Below are 25,808 nucleotides of genomic sequence, written 5' to 3'. Positions count from 1 at the left end.
CTCCTAGATGTTTTGCTTCCCTACTTGTAGGGATTTGATTCCTCTCTGTGATCTTTACCTCCCAGTAATGAACGCGATCGCTTCATGTCAGTCCTTGGGGGTCACTTTTAAGCACTGAGTCACCAGGGGTTTGCTGCAGCAGGCTCCAGGCTGCTCAGAAATAAGCACAACAACTCCCAACCACTTCAAGGATATCCATTTTTATTGGGCATTGTGAGATCCATAAGAAAAAATAGCTTGTACAGCTCTGTGATAGAACCATTGCTGCTGGAGAGACAGGTACATCTTGAGAAGAGACCTGATGCAGCCAGCAGGACCCGTGCTGCGGTGCAGGTTATGTTCTCCACTCACCCTGTCCCACAGCAGCAGGTCCACCCAGCCTTACGGTAGCACAAATGGGGCTTCTTAGACATGAAGGGTGAGCCCTGCCCCAAGAGACCCTTTGCCAGCTCCTGCCAACCTCAGCATCAGCCTGGTACAGTGGTACCTGACCTTCTGCTTGTTTCTCCTTCAGCTGATTCCTTCCTTTGTGCCTCCCAAGGTCACCTGGCCAATGCTCAGCCCCTTCCTCCATGCAGTGGCGGCAGCAAGCAGCTCTCTTCCCCAAGGAGAGAGCTGTCTGCAGCAGAGGGGACCTGATACTTGCTATTTTTGAGGCCTTTGGTGACAGCAGCTGGTTTGTGACAACCAGGACACCTTAGGAAGTAAGCCGGCAGCTCAGCCACTTTCAGGTGGCAGAGTAACCCTCTCTAACCAAAACCAGATGCTCAAGAGTGACTGTGGAGCAGCAGCTACAGATGTTGCTGTAGCAATGGGGCACCCACTCCATAGGACGGGCAGAGTTAGAACAAGAGGCTTCAGTTTATGCAGTATTTTTGTTAAGCCCTTTGCCTTTGACAGTTCTTAACAGGTTAAAAAGCAAAACCAGATGTTAGACAAAAAGCAGCAGCGAGACAGCCTCAGACCAGGCACAATTCTCACTTCCCCATCAGTATCTTGAGCTACCCTCCCTTTGCCATGCCAGGTAGAGGGAATGACAGACCAAGAGAGATTGTAGCATCGATTCAGCCCCAAGGGGAGGTGAGAATTGAGGCGTCAGTAAGAGTTAAAGGCTGTGTTATCTGTCCTACTACATGAAATCAAGACAGGAATCAAAAAGGGCTCAGCTGGATAAAAAAATCAGACTGAAAGGCTCTGTTGGCAGAGAAGAGGGTGGCTGTACAACTTGATTACCTGTACCAGTGCCAACAACCAGATCTGGCTGCTGGCCCCTACCCCTGGACCACAGCCAGAATGGGTATTTCTTATTGATACTTAAATACAGCTCATAGAAGACGACCTGGGACTTGTATCTGGTGCCAACAAAGCATTCAGCTGTCTGATAAAACACCCCTGTATTCACAACCAGAGAGAACAGCATTACAGTGGGCAATCAAGCCAAGATTATCTTGTGTGTATATATATCTGTATATATCATGATATATGGTAGATTATCTATGTGATCAGATGTGCGCTGCCTCCCCCAAATCAACAGCCCCATCCTCGGCAGCTTGAGGCAGCACAGGCCAGTTTACACTTAACTGAAGGAGGGCAATAAGGAGAGAATGTGATAATGGATAAAAAGCCCCAAAACCTTCACACAACTTTCTCAGCATTGTAGAAAAATAAAGATGAAGCAATCTCTTTGACTCCCCCGCCCACAGTGTGCAGGGCGCGCAGAGCAGGAGATGCTGCCCCTTTTCCTGCTGTTCACACAGTGTTTCTGAAGGCCTTCCACAAACTGTAGTGCAAGCAGAGAAAACAACCAGCACTCCACCATTCCCTCTTGTCAAAGAGCATTAAATGCAGTGCAAACCAGCGTGCTTTTTTTGTTGTAACTGGAGTTAAATCAGCTGCAACTTGATTTAATAGAGGGCAATGGGAAGGTGGGTTTCACAGCATAACTGTCGAGTGATTTACACCGCGTGGCCAATTCACAATGGAGTCGTTCTCATTAATCAGTGTACAAAGGTCATTAGTTTATATATATATATATACTTTATAAAGTCTGGAAGATCAATATAAATACTGCTCCAGAAATTAAAAAAAGTGTTTACATCCCCGACTTGAATATTACATCTCAGTGTCCTGGGTTCACCATCAGCCCCTGGGAAAGCCTCAGCGGCGCAGAGCTTCCAGCTTCCGGAATTTCAGTGCTGAGCTGGATGACAAAGCATCTTGGTTTGAAGAGGAATTCACTGTGTCTGGGGACTGGAACAATACTCTACCACGATGATTAAATACGTAAAAAGATGGATGGTTCCTTAATGTGTCAAATGTCCTTCAAAATAAAGGTAGAGAGGCAATGTTAATACTCTTTCAGACTCTTGCTCTCTTTTTATGCTTCCTAAACAAAAGCACAGAGGGAAATACAAAGGCAAGCATGAAGAACTAGTCAACAGTGAAACTAGATGATCTTAAGGTCCTTTCCAACCCTACCTATTCTATTCTAAATACTGACTGCAGAGGTTGGACAAGCTTCACTTTCCTTGAGTTCTGGGGCAGGTCTGTGGATTGCTGTCTGCAGCACCAAACGTGCCAGCTTCAGTCCAGCTGCCCCTTGTGTTAACACCTTGATGCTCTTACTGGCAGCTTTCCCTCCCTTTCTGTGCCTGAAGCTATGGGGTTTAGGTAAACACTATGAAATACAACACTGGCAATTTGTTGGCTTCCCACCCTCCCCTGTGCTCTTGGAAACAGCCAGACAGGCCATGTCTGCCCATCCAATTCCAAAATCTCCATTCCAACCCCCTTATTTTCCTCAAGTCGTTCTGAGATTCTGCCTTGAATTCAGTGTGAGATACAAATAGCTCAAACTCGTGTAAAGAAGCCAAGGCAGAGGGAGCCAGGCATACTGCCCACAGGCTGAGACCACCTCAGGACAGCTGCTTGTGGCTGCTGAGCTCTGACTTCCCATGCAGACATTGCATTCCTCTTCCAACTCTGCACAGCAGAAGTGTGGATGAGGGAAAGCAAGGAGGTGATTTAAGCTCTTCTGGTTATTGATATTGATATTATTGATATGATATTAAAGACACAGCTGGCTTTCCCAGGCGTGACTGTTCACAACATGCATTTAAGAAGAACCAAGCAGCAAAGCTCTTTGAGTGCTCAGTGTGCACAGAGAGCAGCAGATACATGTGGTTCATGAAAAGAAGAAATGAAAACATACTTATTTTTTAGTTCTGAAGTGGCATCCATGTCTTTAAACTCTCCTGCGATGTGTGCTATCCCATAGCATGTAACTGCAAAGGCTAACAGGGTCTGAAGAACTATCTGTAACAGAGGGAAGCACAACACAACACATACTTTAGAGTCTCTTTTCCTACATTACTTTCTATAATTAAATATATCTTTCAAACAGTCTTGTGCTTCTCATCCCATGCTTTACAGGGGTGGAAATCTGAGTAGGAATCAGGTATTATGGAAAGCAGTAAGAATATCTGAGTAAAATCTCAGCAGGGAAACTGAGGCACAGGAAGATGAGATACCCCCATCTATTTAGTGTGGCAAAACGGTGACAGAGCCAAGAAGAGCTTCAGCTGCCTGACAACTGGATTGCATTGCATGAGCTGAATGGATTCACAGGGCTCCTCAGTGAGCTCCTTAGAACAAACCCCTGGTTCTTGTGTACTTAAGGATGTAAATGCTCTCTCTGAGAAGCGAGCTGGCTGCCAGCACATGCTGTGCAGTGGTGGCAGCTGCTGCTCTGTCCTAATGCCATGCCCAGTTGTGGGTATTTGACTCCCCTCCCTTTCTGATTAAGCAAAACTGGAACAGACAATAATTGAAATGAGGTTCAAACCTCCAAGAAACTAAAGCAAATGAAAATGAACCCTCCCACCCTTCCTGAAGCAGGTTGCGCAGGCACACAGCCACGCTGAACACACCAACAGAAGCCAGAGGGAGGAGGATGTTCATGCTGCAAAGCAGGAGATGGAGGTGAAAGCTCTCTGGGCTAAGTTCAGGGAATTCCTGGACAAGCTGCTTCAGGGGAATGCTGAAGAAGGGGAGCAAGGTCTGTACCTGGGGTTTGTTCTGACAGACAGAACACACCGCTGGGAATCGGGATGGAAAACAGGGTTCTTAGGGTTCAAGTGAAAGCGCAGTTTAAAACCTGATTTACCTTGTATTCATGCTTATCACGTTAAAATAACAAAGCAACTGAGGAAGACTGAACAATCCACACAGCACCTTACCAACGTTGTCACAACTGAAACTTACATCTATGGGCAGCGTTTCATCTTCCTTTTCTGTTAACCTCATATAGGAGCGATCTACAGAACAGAAAGGCACACGTCAAACGCTCTGTGTAGCGAACACACAGCAGCGACACGGAGCGCACAGGGACCCGCTGCGGGGCTTCGACACGCGTCAGCCCCCACCGCACCCGAGCACCGCTCCGATCCCCAACCCCGAGCGGTCCCGGCCCCGCTGCCAGGAGGGGAACGGCACCGCGGGTGGCACATGGAAGGGGTGAAGCCGCGATCGGGCGCTGGGTTGTCCTTCCGTTCCCTTTCCCCTACCCCTTTCTCCTTCCCTTTCCCTTTCCCTTCGACTTCCTTTTCCCTTCCCGCCGCTGCGGGCCTGCCCGGGCCGAACCCCGCGCTGTGCCGGTGCGCGCCCAGCGGGGCCCAGCTCCTCTCTCCCGCACCGCGGGCGCGATGACGGTGCCGCCGCCGCCCGGCCCGGCCCCGGCAGCTCCCCGGCGGCCTCCCCGCCCGGCCCGTGCCCGCCGGTCACTCACGCTGCGCCGCTGAGAAGGCCGCGTGTGCGAGCGCGAAGAGGCCGAGCCCCACCAGCCCCTTCCACACCGAGCCCGCCGCCATCGCCGCCGCCGACAGGGGACCCCCCCCCGGCGCACGCTGATGGCGTCAGCAAGGGGGCGGAGACAGGCCGCGCCCGGGGGCGTGGCTTGCGCGGCAGGGGCGTGGCTTGCGCGGCAGGGGCGTGGCCGCGCCACCACGTTCCCAGGCGGGACCGAGGCCATTGAGAAAATCCTGGGGCGGTTTGTGTTGAAGGGACCTTAAAGCTCCTCCAGCTCCAGCCCCTGCCACGGGCAGGGACCCCTTCCACTGGAGCAGCTTGCTCCAAGCCCCTGTGTCCAACCTGGCCTTGAACACTGCCAGGGATGGGGCAGCCACAGCTTCTCTGGGCACCCTGGGCCAGCGCCTCAGCACCCTCACAGGGAAGAGCTTCTTCCCTATATCTAACCTAAACCTCCTCTGTTTCAGTCTGAACCCATCACCCCTTGTCCTATCGCTACAGCCCCTGATGAAGAGCCCCTCCCCAGCACCCTTGTAGCCCCCTTCAGACACTGGAAGGCTGCTCTGAGGTCTCCACGCAGCTTCTCTTCTCCAGGCTGAACAGCCCCAATGGTCTCAGCCTGGCTCCATACGGGAGCTGGTCCTCGTGGCCTCCTCCGGACTTGCCCCACCAAACCCAAGGGGTTGGGGTGACCTCGGGAGCCAGGCTCGTCCCAGGGGGAAGTGGACCAGCAGTGCTGGGCCGGGCTGGTCCTTCCCAGCTGAAAGCAGAGCACAGGATGCCAGGGATATTTCCCACTCTCTACATGCAAGAACAAGGGTGTCAAGGGACACCCAGGTCAGGAGCCTGATCCCAGGCCTTCCATGCGCCCGAGGTGCGCGGATGAGGGCCACAGAAGCAACTCCTTGAGGGTATCTCCTACAAATCTCCTTCCAGCTGATCCCTGTGGTGCTTAGCGCAGCCCTCACCGCCCCGCTGCACGAACCCTCCTTGTTCACCCTGACCCCGCCTCGGGGCAGGCAGACGCAAACCTCCCTGTGCTCCGACCCCCTTCCCCTTTGCACCCCCTTTCCCCGCGCTCTGCCCCCCCGCGCATCCCCTGCCCTTGTGCCTTTACACCCTCTCCCGCATCCCGCTGCCCCCGTCCCGCCGGCTTCGCTCTCCCGCCCCAGCCCCGTCCCTATCCGGGCTCCCGGCAGCGCTGGTCCCCGCCCCGCAGCGCCTGCGCCCAGCGCCGCTTCCTGGTGGTGGCGGCGGGGCCGGGGCCGGGACCGGGACCGGGGCGATGGCGGGGCCGGGGCTGGTGTTGGCGGCGGTGGCGGCGGCGGCGGGGCTGTGGGCCCCGGGAGCGGCGGGCGGGGAGGTGTCTGCGGCGGCGGCGCGTCCCGGGGCGCTGGAGGAGGAGATCGTGTCGGAGAAGGCGGCGGAGGAGAGCCACCGGCAAGACAGCGCCAACCTGCTCGTCTTCATCCTGCTGCTCACCCTCACCATCCTCACCATATGGCTCTTCAAGCACCGCCGCGCCCGCTTCCTGCACGAGACCGGACTCGCCATGATCTACGGTGAGGGGCACCGGGCATCCCCATCCCGCATCCCCCCCCCCCCCATTCCTCTGTCCGTGGGCATCGCTTGCTCGGAGCCGGTCCCGCTTTGCGTCGGGGCTGGTCCCCACGCACCGCGTCCGTGGTACCGGCAGCGGGTCCCTTCTCCGGTGGCCTCTTGCCGAGGGGGCTCGTTCCGTGGACACCCTCCCATGTGGGTGCAGGGGGGCACCCATATTCCCTGCCGGCTGCATCCCGGTCCCGCTCGCCCCGTGCTGAGCGTTACCCGGGGCTGCAGCACTGGTGAAGGTGGTGGCATCCGGGGCTACCATGTGCCAAGTGGCCTCGCAGCCGTGTCACTGAGCACTGCTCCGGGGCTGAGAGCGAGGACTCGGGGCAGCACAGACCAGGCTTTGCCCTGGTTGAGAGCCTTGTATGTGCACGCTGGGGCTGGAGGTTGCGTTTCCATCCTGTGCTTGGAGTGCCTGCGTTTCCAGAAGCTGTCCAGGAAGAGTGGAGAGGCCGTTTGGGGAGATGCTGTCACCCTTTGCTGTGCTCAGGGACCCACCGGCATAATGTCCTGCTGCTCAGGGAGGGACCTGTGTGCACGAGCTCCTACTTTTGGGGTCCCTGCTCTTGGTGAGGTGCTCCCACAAGAAGGGGAGCGGGTCTGTAGCTGGTTGGGTTTTAAGGATGAGCTGTGGCTTACTGAGGTGATGTGGGCTTGTGGAGTGGCCTGAAGTTACTGCATGGAGATGCCGTACATGGCTCTGTCCAGGTTATCTTGCATGGCTTCGAGTTCCACCAGAGCAGGGGTGGCAGTTGTGCCGGGGCAGTGATTAACACAGCCATGGATCCTCCTTCAGACAAGATGTGTTGAGTTCAGGACTGAAGAGGTGTCTTTGCTGAGCGCTGTGGTCAGTGCCTGTTCTCTGTGCCCTGCCTTGGTAGTGGTGACCAGGCTTGATCAGAGCAGTGATGTGACCGAGTCCCCTGCCCAGCAGGAAGCTTTGCTCTGAAGGCATTGACCCGCTGGGCCATTGGCTTTTATGATCCTCAGTTCCAGTTAACTGGAAGAGCCCTTCCCAATGCAGGGGAGGAGATGCCTGTGTCAGCCCAGAGGCACAGCGCAGTGCTCTGCCCTTACAGACTCCTGCAAGCCACCGCTGAGGCACTGCTGGCCTCCAGCCCAGGGCAAGGGTTGTCACCTCCCCAGGACGGGAGCACGTGCTTCCAGGATGGAAGGTCTTCCTTCTCCTTCCGCCTGGAGCTTGTCGACGCGCGGCCGTTCTATTCCTTTCATGCTTCCAAACTTGTTCTTCTCCTGGAGTTTTCTTCCTCTTGGTGCTCTGTTCTCCCTGACCCACCTGGGTGCTCCCCTTGTTCTCAGGCTGTTTGGGTCTCCTGCTGGTCTGTAAAACGCCTCTTTTCTGTCTGCTCTTTTGCAGCCTGTGCTATGGGAATTGCTGGGGAAATGTAACGTCACCCAGCTGGTCATGCAGAAAATCCCCAGCTTTCCCCCTCCTGCCAAGGCTTTTGGCATCTGCTTCTCAGGTTGTAACAGCTGCCGTAGGAAAAGGGATGTGTCATTTCCCAAGCAGGGCCGAGGTGCTGTTGCTTTAGAGTGACAAAAGCTGCAGGGAGCAAAGCAGGCGCTGCTTTGCTGTCCCTCATCCCCGGCGATGCTCTGGTCCCCTCTGTGATGCTCTGATCCCTCTGTGATCCTCTGGTCCCCCTGTGATGCTCTGATCCCTCTGTGATGCTCTGATCCTCCCTGTGATGCTCTGGTCCCCTTGGCGATGCTGTTATCCTCTCTGTGATGCTCTGGTCCCCCTGTGATGCTCTGATCCCCCCTGTGATGCTCTGGTCCCTCTGTGATCCTCTGGTCCCCCTGTGATGCTCTGATCCCTCTATGATGCTCTGATCCCCCTGCTCTCAGCCCCAGGGCAGTGCTGCAGCAGGGAAGCTGCAAAACAGACCCTGAATTCTGGGCAAGAGAAGCAATGTGTAAAAGCTTGGCTTTTTCTAATTAACCCTCCCCCAAACAACAAAATAAACCAACAAAACTAAGTCAAATGGAACTTCTGCACACATCTTCCTGCCAGAATACATCAGTGTTCCCTTGGTGGCTGTGCTTTTACTCTAAGTGAAAAGCTCTTGCTCCAGGTGGATTTATAGCTTATAAATCACCCTGTCAGCTCAGGGCTGATGTTCAAGAGCTGTATGGAAGCCAGAGTCATTACACAGTGACAGACAATAGGTGTTTAGCAGCCCCAGAGCTTCATCTGGGTGTTTAAAACGAGGCCCTCACCATTGAAGATGATTAATTGAACCACTGTGTTTCAGTTCTCGTTGGGCTCTGGTGGTGGATGTGGCAGGAGCTTCTCTAGAAGCTGTTTCCTTGTTCCCACTCGGCCCCTGGCTCACACATGTCTCCATTGCTCCTTGTCAGGATGAGTTCAGCTGCTCGCTACCTTTTCCTTTCCTCGCCTGGGGATGCTGTGTGCTTCCACTGCTGTTAAGTGCCTGCATGGCAATATATTAGTGTTCATTTAAAACCTTCCCTCGGAAACGTCCAGCAGCACCTAAAAAGTCAAAAAGAAAGCCCATGGGCTCTTGTTGTTTCTAATGGAGTTGGGAGGAGCACAATGGAAACGCGCCCTTTGCATGAAAGAACTCAATTAATTGAGCAGCTTTGCCTTTAGCTTCCCTGCTCCTTGCAACTTCTGCCTGGCAGCTTCCTCCGTGTCAGGTTCCCTGCGCCCAGCTCCCTCCCAGGGCTCAGCTTCGTGCCACTTTTGGCTGCAGGAGCATGTCCACACTGGCAGGGAGGGTCAGGGCTTGCTGCTGGGGCGGCCCTGCCAGCGCCCGGAGAGCTGGAACCGTTTCCTAATGGTTCCTTACCTGGTCCCTTGGGCTCGGGCCAGGCAGCCTGAGCCCAGCGCTGGGGTTGGTGTCTGGAAATCCTTGGCATCCGAGCTGGGTTTGTTTCAAGTGCCTCCAGCGAGCATCGTTAGATGGGGAGGGCTGGTTAGGGAGATGCTGTGGTGGGGGCATCTGCATGGGGACAGAGTGACCTGCGTGTTACAGGGCAAGGGAACATGTCTGATGTGGGGAGCCCCAAGCACAGTGCTCTTGGCAGATATTGGAGCTATCAGTCCCTTGTCTCTTATCCCACTGCAAGCCAGAGTGGGAATTCAGCTGTATCCGGAGCGTGGCTGGGAGCAGCTGCCTGGGTGAGTGAGACAGCGAGGACAAGCAGGGGTGCTATCAGATGTAGCTCTGCTTTGGGATGGGGATTAAGAGCAGAGGAGGGTGAGTCAGGATCTCTTCTGAATTCCCACCAGCAACATCCATGTCCATCGTCCCTCCTTCCTCCTACAGGGCCTCTCATCTCAAAGTGCTGAGCCTGGGCAGTAAAGGGGTCGCTGGATGGGTTTCCATCTGGGAACAGGCTCCAGCAGCTTCCTGTGTGAAAGGAACGCAAACCCAGCTCTTTAAAAAGACTTTAGAAGGCAACGGGTGATGGGTTCAAACTGAAACAGAGGAGGTTTAGGTTAGATATAGGGAAGAAGCTCTTCCCTGTGAGGGTGCTGAGGCACTGGCACAGGGTGCCCAGAGAAGCTGTGGCTGCCCCATCCCTGGCAGTGTTCAAGGCCAGGTTGGACACAGGGGCTTGGAGCAAGCTGCTCTAGCGGAAGGGGTCCCTGCCCATGGCAGGGGCTGGAGCTGGAGGAGCTTTGAGGTCCCTTCCAACCCCAACCAGGCTGGGATGCTGTGATTCTAAACCACCCCAGGGTGTGCTGCAGGGGCAGAGCACGGTGTGCCTGGTGCTGCCTGCTCCTTAGGAGCAGAGGAGCGGTTCTAAGGGCAGAAGGCAAAATCTGGGTGGGAGGTTGGGAACTGGCTGCAGGAGATGCTGAATGACTCCATGGTCTCCTGCGCAGGCTCTGCTCCCGGGGGATGGTGGCAGAGGGAGAGTTCAATGTTCCCTTCAGTCAGGGAAAGCACAGAGCATGATTTTAACTCCGAGTGAAGAAGCAGGAGTGTCCTGGGAGGCAAATGGAGAAGCCTTCTCAGCGCTGCGCTCTCTGTTTAGTCCCCACTTGTCTGAAGGCTTCTCAGGAGCGTACGGTGCAGAGGTGGGATTGAGACCCAGGATTTCTGCGGTGAGATGGGGTTGAGGATTTCTGTGGTGCCTCAGCGCTGCCTTCATCAAGGAGTTTCCAAACCCTTGAAGGTTGAAGCTGAAGGCTACGTGGAAGGGAACATTGTGGGACATCCCTCCTGCCCAGCCTGCGGATGTCAGGAAGCTCTGCCAGGAGAGCACTCTGCACAACAGGCGGGTGAGGAGCAGCCTGCACCGTGGGAATGCCATTAGTGTGGATGGGAGAGCTCCCAGCTCATCAGCCTGCTGGGAAAGTGCTCTCTGGATTGCTGGCTTGCACAGTAACCCCAGGATACCCCTGCGCAGCAGCGGGGCTGCCCTAGGGCTGCTGCTCGTGGTGCAGAGCTGAGGCTCCTAGGGGGTGAGGAGCAGACCCGGGTGCTTGGCCTGGATTGGGGAACTTCCATGGGTTTTATAGAGCAGGGATCGCTGCTGTTTGCTAAGGAAGCTCCTCAGTGCAGGAGGAGGTGGGATGGTGCTGCAGCATCTTCCGAAGGATGCTCGCCGTCCTCAAAGTGTTCGTGGTGTTCCTGGGTATCATTTTTAACCCGCTACCAAAATGAAGGGTTTCATGTATTTCTGTAGTGACAAAACGTGGTGCTGGCAGGTTCTAGGTGCAACATGCACAGCTTAGGCAGACGTAAGCAGTGCCATGCCCGGTTCCTCACCTGTGTGCCAGCAATGCCCTAAGAAAACCACTGTGCCTTCTGTGTCTGCAGTTTGCTGCTCTAGAGCAAGGGGGTCTGACTCATTGCTGGGTAACCAAAAACCTTCAGGACCAGTCCATGGCCAGGGTCACAAAGTCTGCACGAGCGTTTGCAGCTCTCCTGGAGGACACCCAGGGTTTTGTAGAATCGTGGAATCATCCAGGTTGGAAAAGCCCTTTCATCTCCTCCAGTCCAACCGTTCCCAGCCCTGCCAAGGCCACCACTACCCCATGGCACTGAGGCCTCGTCTCCACGGGCTGTGAACCCTTGCAGGGACGGTGCCTGCAGCCCTGCCCTGGGCAGCCTGTTCCAATGCCTGAGCACCCTCTGGGGCAGGAATTGTTCCTCAGCTCCATCTAAACCTGCCCTGGTGCAGCTTGAGGCCGGTTCCTCTTGCCCTATCAGAGCCTGGTCCGTGAGACCTCAAAGAGGCCATGGCTTGTCTCACTGTCACGTGTCCCTCCGCAGGGGTCCTGGTCGGCGTGGTCCTGCGCTACGGCATCCACGTGCCCAGCGATGTCAACAACGTGACGCTGAGCTGCCAAGTGCAGACCAGTCCTGCCACGCTGCTGGTGAACGTCAGCGGGAAGTACTATGAGTACACCCTGAAAGGGGAGATCAGCGCCCAGGAGCTCAATAACGTCCAGGACAATGAGATGCTGAGAAAGGTGAGGGAGCCGGTGACCGCAGAGGCGAGCGATGGTCACCTCTGTGTGGATGCGTCCTGTAGCTGCTGGGTTAAGGGGTTGTTTTCTCTCTATAATATTTAACTTCAATCAGATTATGATCAGCTATAACTTATAATTAGAACACAATGTAATGAAACTCCACTTTCAGCTGATCTTAACTTAAGCTGGTTCAGCTCTGCACTATGTCTCCAAAAGATCCCAGGGGCATCCTCAGAGTTGATCCGACAGCATCTCCTCCGGTGGGGACACAGGCTTTCCTCCGTGTGTTTTATGTGACATCCTTATCTGTGTGTTCTTGCAAAGCATTTGACTGTTGGGTTTTTTTCTCTCTCTTAACAGGTGACTTTTGATCCTGAAGTGTTCTTCAACATTTTGCTTCCTCCAATTATATTTTATGCAGGCTACAGCTTGAAAAGGGTACGTGCCTTTGCAGCTCCTGTCTTTTCAGTTCCTCTGCCTCCAGAGCATTCTTCATACTTGAACGTGCTTTACTGCTTGCTCAGCAGGCTGTGAGATGGGTACAGTTTTCCTTGGTACATGTGGGATTGTAGGAAGCAGGGCTGAGAGTACCCCAGTCCATCTTGTCCATCCCTGGGAAGGGTCAATGACTTCAACCTCTCCCAGCACGGGTTTGGCAGGGGTTTGGAGGTCAGCTCTGGCCCGTTTCAGCCTCTGAAACACATCAGAAGGTGGGAATTCAGCAGCTCTCTGGAATGCTGATTTGGAAGCAGAGGAGAATGATCCTGTTTAGCTCGCGGGGGAAGGAAGGAGGAATGCTGCTGGGTTAGGAAATCAGTTCCCAGGACTTAGAACAGCACCTTATTACGTACATGGGTATAAGAAGATGATGCATTCATGTCTATTAATGCTGCATCAACATCTGCTGGTCTGGCAGTGTACACTGATGGGCACCATTCAGCCGTGTTGGTCCAGCTCGTGGTGTCTGAGCAAGGTCCAAGTAGCTACAGAGCCTCTGTGGTGCCTGTGCAGGCTTGAAGGAAACTGTTAGCAAATGTAACTCTTCATTTTAATCCTCCTTCTAGAGGCACTTCTTCAGAAACCTGGGATCCATCCTGGCTTACGCCTTCCTTGGCACTGCAATTTCCTGCCTGGTGATCGGGTGAGTAACTGGAGCTCGTCTGGTTCTTGTGGAGGGCTTTGGAGGCTTCGAGAGCTCTGGCTGCTGATCCCAGCCCTGAAGGATCACACAGGCTCTCTGCCTCTTGCTGCTCAGCAGCAGCCAATAGTACTATTCAGAGGCCAAGCGTCTGCTGTGTGGACAGGGTGATTGCTGTCTAATTGCATAGTGCTTTCTCAGCATCCCATCTGGAGCAGTTACACACCTGGCAAGGGAAGTTTCACACGTCTCTGAAGACTGCCTTGAATCAGGAACTTCAAACTGTTGAGAGCAGAGCCCTAACAGGGAGTAGCGGGCAGGATCGTAAACTCATGTCCTGTCCTTACTTGCTGGAAGCAGGTGCCTGGTGAGCACAGATGGTGTGTCAGATTATTCATCCCTGTGTGCAGAGGGAGCTGGAGGATTCCTGCTCTGAGCAGCAGCACGCAGGCAGGTGGAGGGGGTTTTACGCTGATGAGTCCAATGGATTCAAGCAGACTCAGCGTCTGCATTACCTGTTCTTGCTGAGAGTTTCGGCCATTTCAAAGTCAGGCCAAGGTCACCCCACTGAAATGTGTTCACGTGAGACACTGCAAAGAGATCAGGAGATGCTATGAGCCTGGATGCTCCTTTTCCTGAGCCATGTTATGCTCATGGAGGACTTTCCACCCTGGCTCCTCGAATGGACGATGTACGCGCTCCAGTGTGTGATCCATGATCATGGCCCTGGGGTCTCACCATGCGCAGCTCAGTTCTTCGGTGCTCTGGCACTTGGATGGCTTCAGGGGTTAATCTGGCAAATTCAGGGGAATTGAGGCCATTGGGATGTCATTTTAATGCACTGCAGGAATGAGTAATTGCCTCTTCTAATCACCAGCTCTGTTGTCTATGGCTGCGTGGCGCTGATGAAAGTCACTGGGCAGCTCGGGGGAGACTTCTACTTCACTGACTGCCTCCTCTTCGGTGCCATTGTGTCAGCTACTGACCCAGGTATGTTAGATGAGGGTTTTTCCCCTCATTTTACCTACATTTTGGTCTGGTTTGAGTTGTGCTGAAGAGGGGAAGAAAGTCTTAAACACCTGCAAGTGTCCTCCTTCTGAATGTTGGAGTTCAATTTCTGTGTGACATTCTTAGAGGTCACATTTGCCTCCATGCCTTTTGATTTCCTTCCAATTACATGTACTAGACCTTCCAAACCTCTGCACTCCCGAATCTTTGCTTGCAGTGAAGTCCTGGCCAGTCTCTCTCTTGACTTCACTGGGTGTTGGGACAGGTCCACCATGTCTCTGCCATCCTGTGCCAGCAGCGGATGCAGCACAAGCACATGCGTCATGTTCACTTGGCAGTTTTAGTTAGTTTAGTGATAATCATAGACTGGTTTTGGGTTGCGAAGTGGGGAGCACCTCGTGGGTGTGATGGTGGTGTGGTAGACCTGATGGCAGATGGGCAGAGGGCAAGGACCGCAGGTAGAAGTAATGCCTAGAAGTGCTGTAGATGAGATGTTGGCATGGTATCCCTTCTTCAGGCTTCACAATAGGAACGTGAAGATTCCACAGGTACAAATGGAACGTTTCCCTGTGCATAAATGTGTTTAAACTCCCTTCAGTGTGCACAGCTGAGTGCCTGGATGCTATTTTAAAGGGCTATGATTGGAATTAGCTCAGCCCTCCGCAGCAGCCTGAGCTGTGCACCATGCACCACGTGTTACATCTCGCTTGCTCTAGATGTTGTGATGCTTTTGCAAGGCTGAGGCACAAAACCTGCTGTGTTTTTGTTCCCTTCTTGGAGCTGCTGGATCACGGAAGGGCTTGAGGGTTCTGTGGTCTCTGCCATGTGGCTGTAAATCACAAGACACCCTCTAATGCCTGGCTTCCTCCAGTTGGGTCTGAAATGTTCACACGTCTGTGCTGGCATTTCTACTGTGTCAACCTGTGTTGAACCCAACGATTTCCCTTGGAGTATCAGAGATGGAAGGAGGAGACAGGCATCATCCTGGGCAAGCCTGCATCCTCCTGGCCTTCTGAAGGTGGAGGATGGCTCGCCCTGATGCACCATGCCAAAGGCATCATGAAAGCTGGGTGGCTTGTGTTAGTGTGGTACTGTGGCCCAGTCCCTGAGCTCAGACCTTCAGCAAGCTCCAATTTTGCTCGTGTCTGCCTGCTAAAGACTCAATAGACCCAATGGCCAGGATGTGTTTAAAAGGAGCAGGAGGGAAATGATAAAGCAAATCCTCATCTGAAAGGGCGGAAGGAAGACTTGGTGGGAGCAGGAGGGGTGGCTGGCACTGTCGCAGCAGTGGCACAGATGTGCAGGAAGGCAGCTTTCTAAACCAGGGCGTTTTGTCTTTGATTGCACCAGAATAACGGCGCCTTTTTGAATGTCTCTCTTGTTTTTCTATTTGTCAGTGACTGTTCTTGCCATATTCCATGAGCTCCAGGTTGATGTTGAGCTGTATGCCCTGCTCTTTGGCGAGAGCGTCCTCAATGATGCCGTTGCCATAGTGCTGTCTTCGTAAGTGTGCTCTGCTTTTACTTTTAGTTGTTATCCGTGGTACGTGTCAGGTGCTGGGGAACCTCCTGAATAGGTGTTTGCAAGAGCAGCTTTCCATTTGGAGTGTCCCCAAAAGCTGTAGTGACCTCTTGACCACATTGGAGACTGCAGCTTGGGATTGCGGGCTGTCCTTACAGCTTCCCCCTGCATGATGGATAGTTTGGGTTTGCTTTTATGCCTGGTTGACCCAGTCAAGAGGAAGCTTTTCTGTCCCTCTGAAATGGAATAAGCACCAGATCTGCTTTTAAGCCCCACTGAAACTCCTTGCTGATGGCTTTGCTCCTCCCTGCCTGCCTTCCCATCCACAAATACCTGGCTTGGGTGAGGTGGGGAGAGTTTCCTTTCTCTCCCCACTTTCTGTGCATCAAGAAGATGGTGTTTCTTACCGAGTGAATACCCTGCACTGAACACGTGCTGCCTTTCTAAAGAGTATTTGCTATTCTTTAACATCTTCTGTCCTCTGCATGCAGGACGCATTTGATCTGCATTTTCACTGTGTAGTCATCGTGACAATTTGTTTGGCACTGTATAATATCTGCAGTGGTGACAGGCTCACGTATAGCTCAGACTAATGCAGGAAATAGTCCCGGAATACTTGTCACTCCAGCGTGCTGCTTGCGTGGGTTTTCCTAAGGTGGAGGCAGCAAATAGCATCTTGTGAGCTGCGTATCCCCACCCGCACGAGTTGTAGGCACCGAACTGAGTGCTTCTGTTGAGGTTTCTGGAGCTGTTTGTATTGCTCGCTCTGGTCTTTATGCTGAATGTGTCCCCACTGGGCTGAGGGTAGATGCTGCACGGCCAGGTTGTGTTGAAGAAGGGATCCCAAGTGAGGAAGGGATGGCATCTTCCAGCCTGTGCTGGGAGGTTCTGGGTGGGTTTAGCACCAGTGTGGTGCATCTCCACACATGGAGGGGATTTGCCTCTCGCCATGTTTCAGTATCAGCTTTGTAGCTGTTGCTCTGATTTCCTGCCTTCCTCTTCCCACAAGCTGAGTTCCATCCACCCCCTGCCTGAAATAGGTAATTTGCACCAAACCAGCAGCTCTGAGCTGCAGGCTGCAGCTATTTTGCTGCAAGGCTTTAGTGCAGCCCAGCCCAGCAGCATGCTGACCCCTCCAGGGCTCCTCACCAGTTAACCTGTGCCTGTTTCAGAGCTTGCCATGGTCTTTGTCTTCAGGGTCACTTTAAGCAGCATAGGGCAGCTCCATCAGCACGGTGGGTATTGGTCAGTGCAGGTGTCTCAAGGACAGCCTCGAGTCACTTGGGCACAAGCACATCTTGGGTGCAAGGAGGAGAGCTCCTCCAAGAGCAGTCCCTGTGCCAGGGGAGGACAAGGAGCTGGGACTCCTCCATTGCTTGTGCCAGGAGCTGGGTGCCCACAGGGCTCCTCTCCTCCCTGCTTGCAGTCCTGGACAAAAGTCCGGTCCTGTATTTGGGGAGCAGGATCCGCTGCTGGTTCCTGCCTTTCTGGTCCTGCCTCGTGCTGGTTTCGTGGCTGGGAGGTGGTTGCAGGATGAAGAGGAATTGAGCACAGAACCGAAAGCCAGCGGGCAGTGTGGTGCTGGGGATGCGGTTTGGGAGCAGGGAGGTGAATGCAGCTGCAAGGTCTCTGCCTGCTTCTTCCCAAGGGAGGTTTCACAGGGGCTGAATGCCACTGAGACCCCCGTGGGCAGGGACAGGGGGAATAAAGCTGGCAATGATGTCTTACTAGTGATGCAGAAAGCAGAACCAGGAGGAAAGCTGTTAAGAGGTAAAAACACAAAGCCAACATCCAAACAGTCGGTTACGGAGGGGAAATGAAACCAGTCTGGGTTTATAAGAGCAAAACCCCAAGCTCCAGAAGAAGAGCATGTTGGTGAATGGGAAGTGTCAGATGGGAGTGACAAATGCAGTTAAATCACAGTGTACATCTTGCAGTGTAAAAGACAATGCAGAAGAAGGAAAGGTGTTAAAATCAGGGAAGTTGAGCAGGGGAAGTGACCCCTGACGCTGGTGTCTAGTTAGGGGAGAAAGCTGCAGGATATGGGCATGAGGCAGTAACTTCCCGTTCCAGCAGAACTCAGGAGGTTAAACAGCAAAGGTTTAAAGTTCACATCCAAGAGTTTGAACGGAGCTGGCTGAGGGATTGCAGACTGCAAGTTAATGTTTTCTGTAAGCTTACATCCAAGAAAGTGATGTGAGGAGTCCATAAATGGGATTTAGAATCACAGAATGGTTTGAGATGGAAAGGACCTAAAGATCATCCAGTTCTATCCCCATTTAGGGGATTTAGCCCCCCTGTATCTCAACCCTTCCAAGTAAAACAGTGGGAGGGCTCAGCTCACCGGAGCTAGGAGGGAGCAAACCCATTTGCCATCTCACCACGAAGGCCTTCTGAAGTTTGGTGGGTGAAGATGAGCGTGCTGCTGCTGTGAACCAGCCCTGTGCCCTTCGACTTCCTACCCTGCCGTGTTTCACTTCAGAACTCAGAACAGTGCCAGATAAATGCAGTGCATGTTAAATGTGGTAAAACCAGAATAACTTATAGCTCTCCAGGGGATATTCACATCAGCCACCTCTGTGGAGTCAGTGGAGGCTTCCCACTGGAATGCTTTGTGGTTGCAGAGTGCCTGACTTTATAGAGCTGGTGCCAAACCCCCCAAATCCCATCATAAATGATGGACTGTCACTTAAGCAAATGCATTTGCAGGAGATCGTGCAAGAGATGGGCTTTGGTTTGATGCTCTCTAATGTCTAGAGCGAGCAAATGCAGAGCTGTGCCTAGGAGGGGTGGCTGAACAGCAGAAAGCTGGTCAGGAGCGAAGGGGATCCCAAATGCCCTGGGATAGGGTGGGAATGCTGCGATCCCAAAGGAATTGCAGTGTGGGATTTGTCTCCCTGGTTTCTCAGGGTTGATGTTGGCTTCTGTAGCTTAGTGGAGGTGCCTCTCCATCCAGACTAAGGGCTGTTTTGTTCTTGTGTGTGCTTTCCCTCTCTCTTGTAGCTCGATTGTTGCATACCAGCCAGCGGGTGACAACAGCCACACATTCGATGTCACAGCGATGTTCAAGTCCATCGGGATCTTCCTGGGGATATTCAGTGGCTCTTTTGCAATGGGAGCAGCTACCGGAGTCGTGACAGCTTTAATATCCTTTTGTTGTGTTTTTTCCGAGTGTTTGCAAAGCAGCTTCTGTTGCTGTGCTGCATCTCACCCAGATGCAGTGTTGCATGGTTCTTTGCCTTAATTCATCAAAGGCAGTGCCATAGCTTCCTTAAGGGCAGGCTGTGTAGTGCTGCTGTGATGCACAAGTGGGTTTGGTGTGCTTTTTAGCCTCCAGTTCCTCTCCAAATTGTCCTTAACCATCTGCAACGTCACCAAGTTCACCAAACTTCGGGAGTTCCCATTGCTGGAGACGGGCTTGTTCTTCTTGATGTCCTGGAGCACGTTCCTGCTGGCTGAAGCATGTGGCTTTACAGGCAAGCTCCAGCACAGCCCTGTGTCCGGGATGGAGATCTGCAGGGATGATGGGGCTGTTGAGTTCTGCTTCTCCCAGCATTGATTGCAGCCGGAGCTCTCCCTCTGCTTTATTTATTCTGGGGTTATTGCATTAAATCCCCTGTGCCGCTGGGGTGCAGCTCAGCTCCCTTTTCATGATCAGGAGTCTAACGCGATGCTCTGCTCCCCAGGTGTCGTGGCTGTCCTCTTCTGCGGGATCACACAGGCCCATTATACCTATAACAACTTATCTACAGAGTCCCAGCACAGAACTAAGCAGGTGAGAGCTCTTCACCCTCTCTGAGTTTCCAATCCAATATCTTTTCCCCCTCTCCAGCCACAATGAGGTGCAGCTGTCTTGCTACAGATGGGTTTTATGAGGGTTGCATCTGAAGAAGTATTTACTGCGCGATGGATGGGCTCCTGCGTGTTTCGTGTTAAACCTCGGTTGTCTCACTCCCTTTTAATTTGGTTTTCTTTTTCAGTTGTTTGAGCTGCTGAATTTCTTGGCAGAAAACTTCATCTTCTCCTACATGGGACTCGCACTGTTCACCTTCCAGAACCACGTCTTTAACCCTACCTTTGTGGTGGGGGCTTTCGTATCCTTTGGAGCCCACTGTATAAGATATAAATAGGAAAGGGAGGGGTTCCTCATTCCCAGGTTGTGTTTTTCTCTCCAGTGTGTGGGGTTTTCCTCAGTCAGCCTGGCTTTACGTTTAGAAGGGGATTTCTCCCATGGAGTGATGCATGTGCTGCTTATCTGAAGGAGATGGAGATTATTCTGGCAGCTTTGCTTTTCATTCCCCTGTCTTCTCTCCCTTTGTGGGCATTCAAATCAGCTGCTGCAGGGACTGGTGTTGGATGTGAACATGGTCCAAAGCTCCAGACTTTGTCATGCACCAGGAGTGGCTTTGAGAATGGGGACTGCCCATTGCAGCCATTTATTTCCTATTAACGGCTTGGTTCACCCTGAAAAAAAAGCCTTTTTTTGGTCAAATAGTACAGTTAAGGCTACAATAGTGATGTTATGAGGAAGGATTTCCCCTTCTACAAGCTGATATTAATGGAAACAAACTCTCAGCCCTGGTATGTCTCAGAAACCCAAGGATTTTGAAGGGATGTTTTCCATACCCCAGGGAAGCCAGTTCAGATGTGCAGAATGACTTGCACCCTTTGCCCGCCCTGAGGTTTATGCTGCTGAGCGTGACGTTGTTATCTCTGCCAGTGCTGGCATGTAGGCTTGCAGCAGGGTCTGCTGGATTCCCCCGGGAGCCTGGGGGATGGAGGGAGTGCAGACCATGGGGAATGCCATTTGGGTGGTTGGGCTGAAATTGTGTCCTCTTCAGCAGGAACTGACTCACTGCTGAAATAGCTCGTTCATGAGAGGGATCATGAAATGCATCTCTTATGCAAATTAACGATGCTCAGGACAGCAGATGAAAGCTGGAAGCATTTTCCATATTATTGAGGGCTGCTCTGAATACTGCCTCCAAGATTATTTTTGCCATCTGGGTGCTGGTATTAAAAGAGCCAGCTTCAGAGATAAAAAGCAATATGAAGGGGCTGGTGCTTCTCGTATCTCATGGGCTATGAAAACAAAATGGTCTTAGATTCCCTTTTTTATCCTTCTCAGCTGCTGCTGCTGCTTTCATTTTGCTGAATAATCTTTTGGAATGAGACTTGGCTTCAAGCTTCAAACCCAGCTGTGAAGTGTGGAGTGCCAGGGACTGTCAGAGGGGTTGTGGTAGCGGTGATGGCCTGAGCTTCACAGAGGACAAATAATCCTTGGGGTGGAAAAAAGCAGGGGGAGCAGCCGATGGGGAATGGTGTTTATTGTCTCCTCTCACTCCTCTATCCTGTCCTCTCATCGTTCACTTGTTTATTTGTGCTTGTCTCCATGTGATATTCCTGTCTTGCAACGTGTGCTTTGCTCTGGGGAGGCGGCAGCACGTTCTGCCCACTCTGCTGTAGCACTCAGAGCAGGGTGGTTATCTTTGCAGCCAGAGGACCAGTGCTTCTGAGGCTCCCCAGCGTTTCCGTCTGCTCTGTGTGCAGAGGTGGGTTGCGATGGGAGGCACAGGAAGAGCAATTTCCTTAATGTGTGCAAATGCAGCTTGCTATCTTCCTAGGAAGAGCTGCCAATATTTACCCACTGTCATTTTTACTGAATCTGGGGAGAAGAAATAAGATTGGAACAAATTTACAGCACATGATGATGTTTGCTGGTACGTTATCGCATCCCTGCCTCCGACCGCGTGGCCCATCTGCGCTTCCTTGTCCCTGAGCGCCTGGAAGTAGTCCTTATTCAAGTCTAAGTCTCTCACGGGCAGTGTCTGGAGAAGAGGCTGGGCAGGAAAGGGTTCTCTTTGGCTGGGTGGTGTGAATACCTTGTTTTGAGGTGTAGGAATGAGCTCTTCCTGCTTTGTGCTTCAGTGCACAGCGTGGGGCAGGAGGAGGGGTTGCCTTTCTGGGCTGGGGGTAACCCCAGCTTCACAGCGAATGCTTAAGCTTAAATCATCACTGTGAAAGTGCTGTAGTCTCCTCCAGTGGTGAATGTCACTGAATCATGGAGTGGTTTGTGTAGGAAGGGACCTTAAAGCTCCTCCAGCTCCAACCCCTGCCACGGGCAGGGACCCCTTCCACTGGAGCAGCTTGCTCCAAGCCCCTGTGTCCAACCTGGCCTTGAACACTGCCAGGGATGGGGCAGCCACAGCTTCTCTGGGCACCCTGTGCCAGCGCCTCAGCACCCTCACAGGGAAGAGCTTCTGCCTAAGAGCTCATCTCAGTCTCCCCTCGGGCAGGTTAAAGCCATGCCCCTTGGCCTGTCCCTACAGGCCCTCGTCCAAAGTCCCATCAGAGGGGTAGAACCACTTGTGGGGCAGCATCGATGTAAGCCCTGGGTGGGGAAGCCTGCAGTGGGGGCTGCTGTCAGTGCTGTGGGCTCACGCAGCTCCTCCACCATCCCTTCCCTGGCAGGGCTGCGAGGAGCCATGGCATTCGCCTTGGCCATCCGCGACACGGCCACGTACGCCCGGCAGATGATGTTCAGCACGACGCTCCTCATCGTCTTCTTCACTGTGTGGGTTTTCGGCGGGGGCACCACAGCCATGCTGTCCTGCCTGAATATCCGGTGAGTCTGGGGCTCTCTTGCTGCAGCACATCCTCTCCCTTGTCCCGCTCTCACATTAAAGGTGCTCAGTTCTAAGAGATGGGAGGAAGGACACGATCCTCCTCTTGGGACCGCAGCATGTACCCACCTGGCATCGCCTGTGCTAACCCTGTGCTTGTTGTCTCCTCCACAGAGTCGGTGTGGATGCGGATCAGGAGAACGTGGTGAGTGCGGTGCTGCTGGGCAGCCTGTGGGCAGGAATTGGCAGGGGTTACATCAAGCCTGTCCCTGCTCCGCTCCCTTCCAGCTACAGGGGACTTTTTAGCTCCTCTGGTGAAAGAGTTTGCGGTCAGTGGGAGTGAGGACGTTTCTGTGCTCTCTCTGGTTATAATGAGCCTTTCTTTTAGTCTCTTGGAAGGGAGGGCAGAGAGCAACCCTGGACTTTTTAGTCGACATTACTGCTGGGAGTAATGCTCCCACGTTGCAGGGAGAGACTGCAACAGATTCAGTCCCTCTCTGGCTGGGTTTGAAATAAACACCAAAATATGCGTGACGTGGAGGCTCTCTGCCTCATCCCAGTACCCAGAGCAGTACAGAAACACCATTTACTGCCTCATTTTATGTAGCATCCCCCCATGTTTCCTGTGGGTAGCTATGTGGCAGTTCAGGAACCACCAGCCACGCTGAGATAAATGCTGAAGCATCAGCATTTCCCTGCAGCCTGGTCATGCTGTGGCTCTACTTGATGCCAGCGTGAGTTCTGCACCTTGGAGGTGCCTTTTATTCAGAGCCATTTATTGGGCTTTTCACCTCCTGGGCAGAAAGCATCAAATGCTGAAGGCAGCCCAGAGCCATGAGTCTGAAAGCCAGATTTCTGTGGAATGTGTAATTGCGTTCACAGTCCCCTCCAAACCGTTCTGCGTTCTTTACTCTGACTAAAAGGAAGCCAGAGGTCCCCATCACACGCGGTGATTTGCATACTGAAATCTCAGGCGAGGTTTAATGGAGATTGGACCCGTCAGTCACTATGAAATGTGAAGCCTGGATGCAGCCCCTGGCTCCGAGGCACTTTAAACCTCAGGGCCAGGAACTGGAAGGCTCTAGGAGAAAGAATGCTTTGATACCACCTCCCTAAGGCTGCTCTGTGCTGCTAAATGCAGTGTGTGCTGGAAGCACCGCAGCCTGTTGTGGTGTGAGCATCCTTACGCACCCTGCAACCCGTGGGTTTCTTCTGAAGGGGTGATGGAAGGTGTGTGTCTTCCTCCATCCCCCTGGGATAAGCTGGAGCCTCCTGGCCCTGATGGAGGTTGTGGCACGTTTCCCTGCTGCTGTTTAATGTTTGACTCTCCTGCAGGGTGTCCCGGAGAGCGAGAGGAGGAGTACGAAGGCAGAAAGTGCCTGGCTCTTCCGCATGTGGTACAACTTCGATCACAAGTATCCTTCAGTGGTGGTCGGTGTGTGCTGGGTCAGGTCCTGTCTGCCCCAGCAGCTCTGCTGGCCTGCAGCATGGCTCGCTCCCTGCTCAGCAGAGGAGCCAGCGTTTGCTTTCCTGTGACACTGCTGGGTTTTGGCTTGCGCCTTCTTGTGTGGCTGTGAGAAATGGCCATTCCCATCCACCCTTAGTGGCGATGCAGCAGCAGCTCAGGCCAAAGCTCGTGTCTGCAAGGCTGGAAGCCCATGGGACCCTCGATCCTGGTGGCAGGTGGGCAGGAAGGGCAGGGGTCCTCTTGCTAGATCAGTTCCCTCTTCCCTTTCAAATGCTTTGCCATCAATTAGTGGAGGAGCAATTTGCCACAATGAGAGGCATGGGACAAGCGATGCTGCGGGGCCTTTGCTTACCAGGACTGTGTCTGGTCCACTCATGTCCCACTGTGGTTATATTCACCTTGCTCATTCCTATGATTTTTGTGCTTCCAGGGACTTGTTTTTCTTTCCTCCCTGTGATTTCCTGGTGACACGGAGTCCCTCACTGCTGCCCCTGCATCCCACCCCTCGGCTCACCAGCATCGCCCTGGTCCTCTTTCTTCCTTAACCCCCTCTGTAGCTATCTGAAGCCTCTGCTGACACACAGCGGGCCCCCGCTGACCACCACACTGCCAGGGTGCTGTGGGCCCATTGCCCGGTGCCTGACGAGTCCACAGGCGTACGAAGTGAGTCTCTTGGTGTCCTTTCTGTCATGGGGTGGGTGGGCTTCGGCATGTTCATATTTCAGTGTAGCTTTTGGATGCTGCCCTGAAGCTTCGAGCTTGGAGCCTTGGTAGGGAGGCCAGGGACTGGTGCTAAGGGGTGAGCTAATACATCGAATCCCAGCCTGGTTTGGGTTGGAAGGGACCTCAAAGCTCCTCCAGCTCCAACCCCTGCCACGGGCAGGGACCCCTTCCACTGGAGCAGCTTGCTCCAAGCCCCTGTGTCCAACCTGGCCTTGAACACTGCCAGGGATGGGGCAGCCACAGCTTCTCTGGGCACCCTTTGCCAGCGCCTCAGCACCCTCACAGGGAAGAGCTTCTGCCTAAGAGCTCATCTCAGTCTCCCCTCTGGCAGGTTCAAGCCATTCCCCTTGGCCTGTCCCTACTTACTCCTATTAAAAGCCCCTCCCCAGTAGGTTCCCTTTAGGCACTGGAAGGCTGCTGTAAACGTGAGTACTCAGGAAGAGCTAACCAGCACCTTCCCCCTGTTTGTTGCCCAGAATCAGGAGCAGCTGAAGGACGATGACTCTGACCTCATTTTGAACGACGGGGACATCAGTCTGACCTATGGGGACTCCACTGTCAACACCGACTCCGTGGCATCCAGCGGCACATCCCGGCGCTTCGTGGGAAACAGCTCTGAGGATGCGCTGGATCGGGAGCTGGCTTTTGGGGACCATGAACTCGTAATACGAGGAACACGCCTGGTCCTTCCCATGGACGATTCAGAGCCACCATCAAACGTCCTGGATAATGCAAGGCACGGTCCAGCATAAGGTTGCTTGGTTTGATTGACAGTAATAGTTGCATATATGATCAAGAAATATGTACTACCTAAAGTCTAATGCATGTCTCGAAATGTCTAAGCTGTATAAATATTATTTATATGGTGTCAGAAGAATATAAATATTCTCTGCCAAGCACTTGTAAAGAACAAGCTGCAAATTTAAGTTAAAACTGTGTTGACTGCACTGTGTAGGGTGGAACTGTTTTAGCATAAGAGTCTTTTGCACACAGTGAGCTTCTTTAATGTGTGATTTGACAAAGGGTTTAGTTCCCACCGGGGTGAGTGAAGGAGCTGACTCCCTGTTCATCCTTTGAGGCGGGCAGAGGAGGGTAGGGGAGAGGTGAGCGGTGGAAATCGCTTTCTGTTCAGATGAGGCTTGTTAGCTTTTATTTTGGTCTCAGATCTTTGGGGAGTCAACGTTTGATGTTTGAGCCGGGCAGTAGCTGGTGCTCAACTTGTTACAAACTTGTTCACTTTGTGGGAACCTGAGCTGGGATGGGGAAACCTCCTGCTTTTTGGTGCCCTGCTGCCCAAGCCCTGCTTTATTCAGCAGGCTAATGGCACGCACTGGCCAAAGCTGATAGCAAGGGCTGTGAGAGCCTGGCTGCTCGGATGCGAGCAGGAGGGGGGGATGGTTTGTGCCTGTGGTCGTGTAGAGGAGAAGGAGCTGATCC

At 53.2% G+C, this 25,808-nt stretch overlaps 2 protein-coding genes across 2 annotated transcripts; one reads left to right on the top strand and one right to left on the bottom strand.

The window, feature by feature from the left end:
• Positions 1-2,020: 2,020 nt before the first annotated feature.
• MMGT1 (membrane magnesium transporter 1) lies at positions 2,021-4,910 on the bottom strand. The gene is made up of 4 exons (XM_080624685.1): positions 4,787-4,910; positions 4,264-4,316; positions 3,212-3,315; positions 2,021-2,320 (listed from the first exon to the last, which is right to left on the bottom strand). The coding sequence occupies exons 1-4, from the start codon at positions 4,866-4,868 to the stop codon at positions 2,158-2,160; spliced, it is 402 nt and encodes a 133-aa protein (XP_080480811.1). The 5' UTR covers positions 4,869-4,910; the 3' UTR covers positions 2,021-2,157.
• Positions 4,911-6,091: 1,181 nt separating this feature from the next.
• Positions 6,092-25,358, top strand: SLC9A6 (solute carrier family 9 member A6; the record flags this gene model as incomplete). The annotated part of the gene is made up of 16 exons (XM_080625101.1): positions 6,092-6,368; positions 11,691-11,890; positions 12,251-12,328; positions 12,955-13,031; positions 13,906-14,018; positions 15,434-15,539; positions 18,561-18,702; positions 18,928-19,033; positions 19,244-19,332; positions 19,538-19,651; positions 21,166-21,277; positions 22,029-22,182; positions 22,355-22,385; positions 23,516-23,595; positions 24,206-24,311; positions 24,848-25,358. The coding sequence occupies 16 exons, from the start codon at positions 6,092-6,094 to the stop codon at positions 25,121-25,123; spliced, it is 2,061 nt and encodes a 686-aa protein (XP_080481227.1). The 3' UTR covers positions 25,124-25,358.
• Between the last annotated feature and the right edge of the window lie 450 nt (positions 25,359-25,808).

The sequence above is a fragment of the Psittacula echo genome (assembly GCF_963264785.1).
Source record: "Psittacula echo genome assembly, chromosome: 8".
Taxonomy (NCBI): Eukaryota; Metazoa; Chordata; class Aves; order Psittaciformes; family Psittacidae; genus Psittacula; species Psittacula echo.
This window is presented reverse-complemented; position numbering and strand designations above follow the sequence as displayed.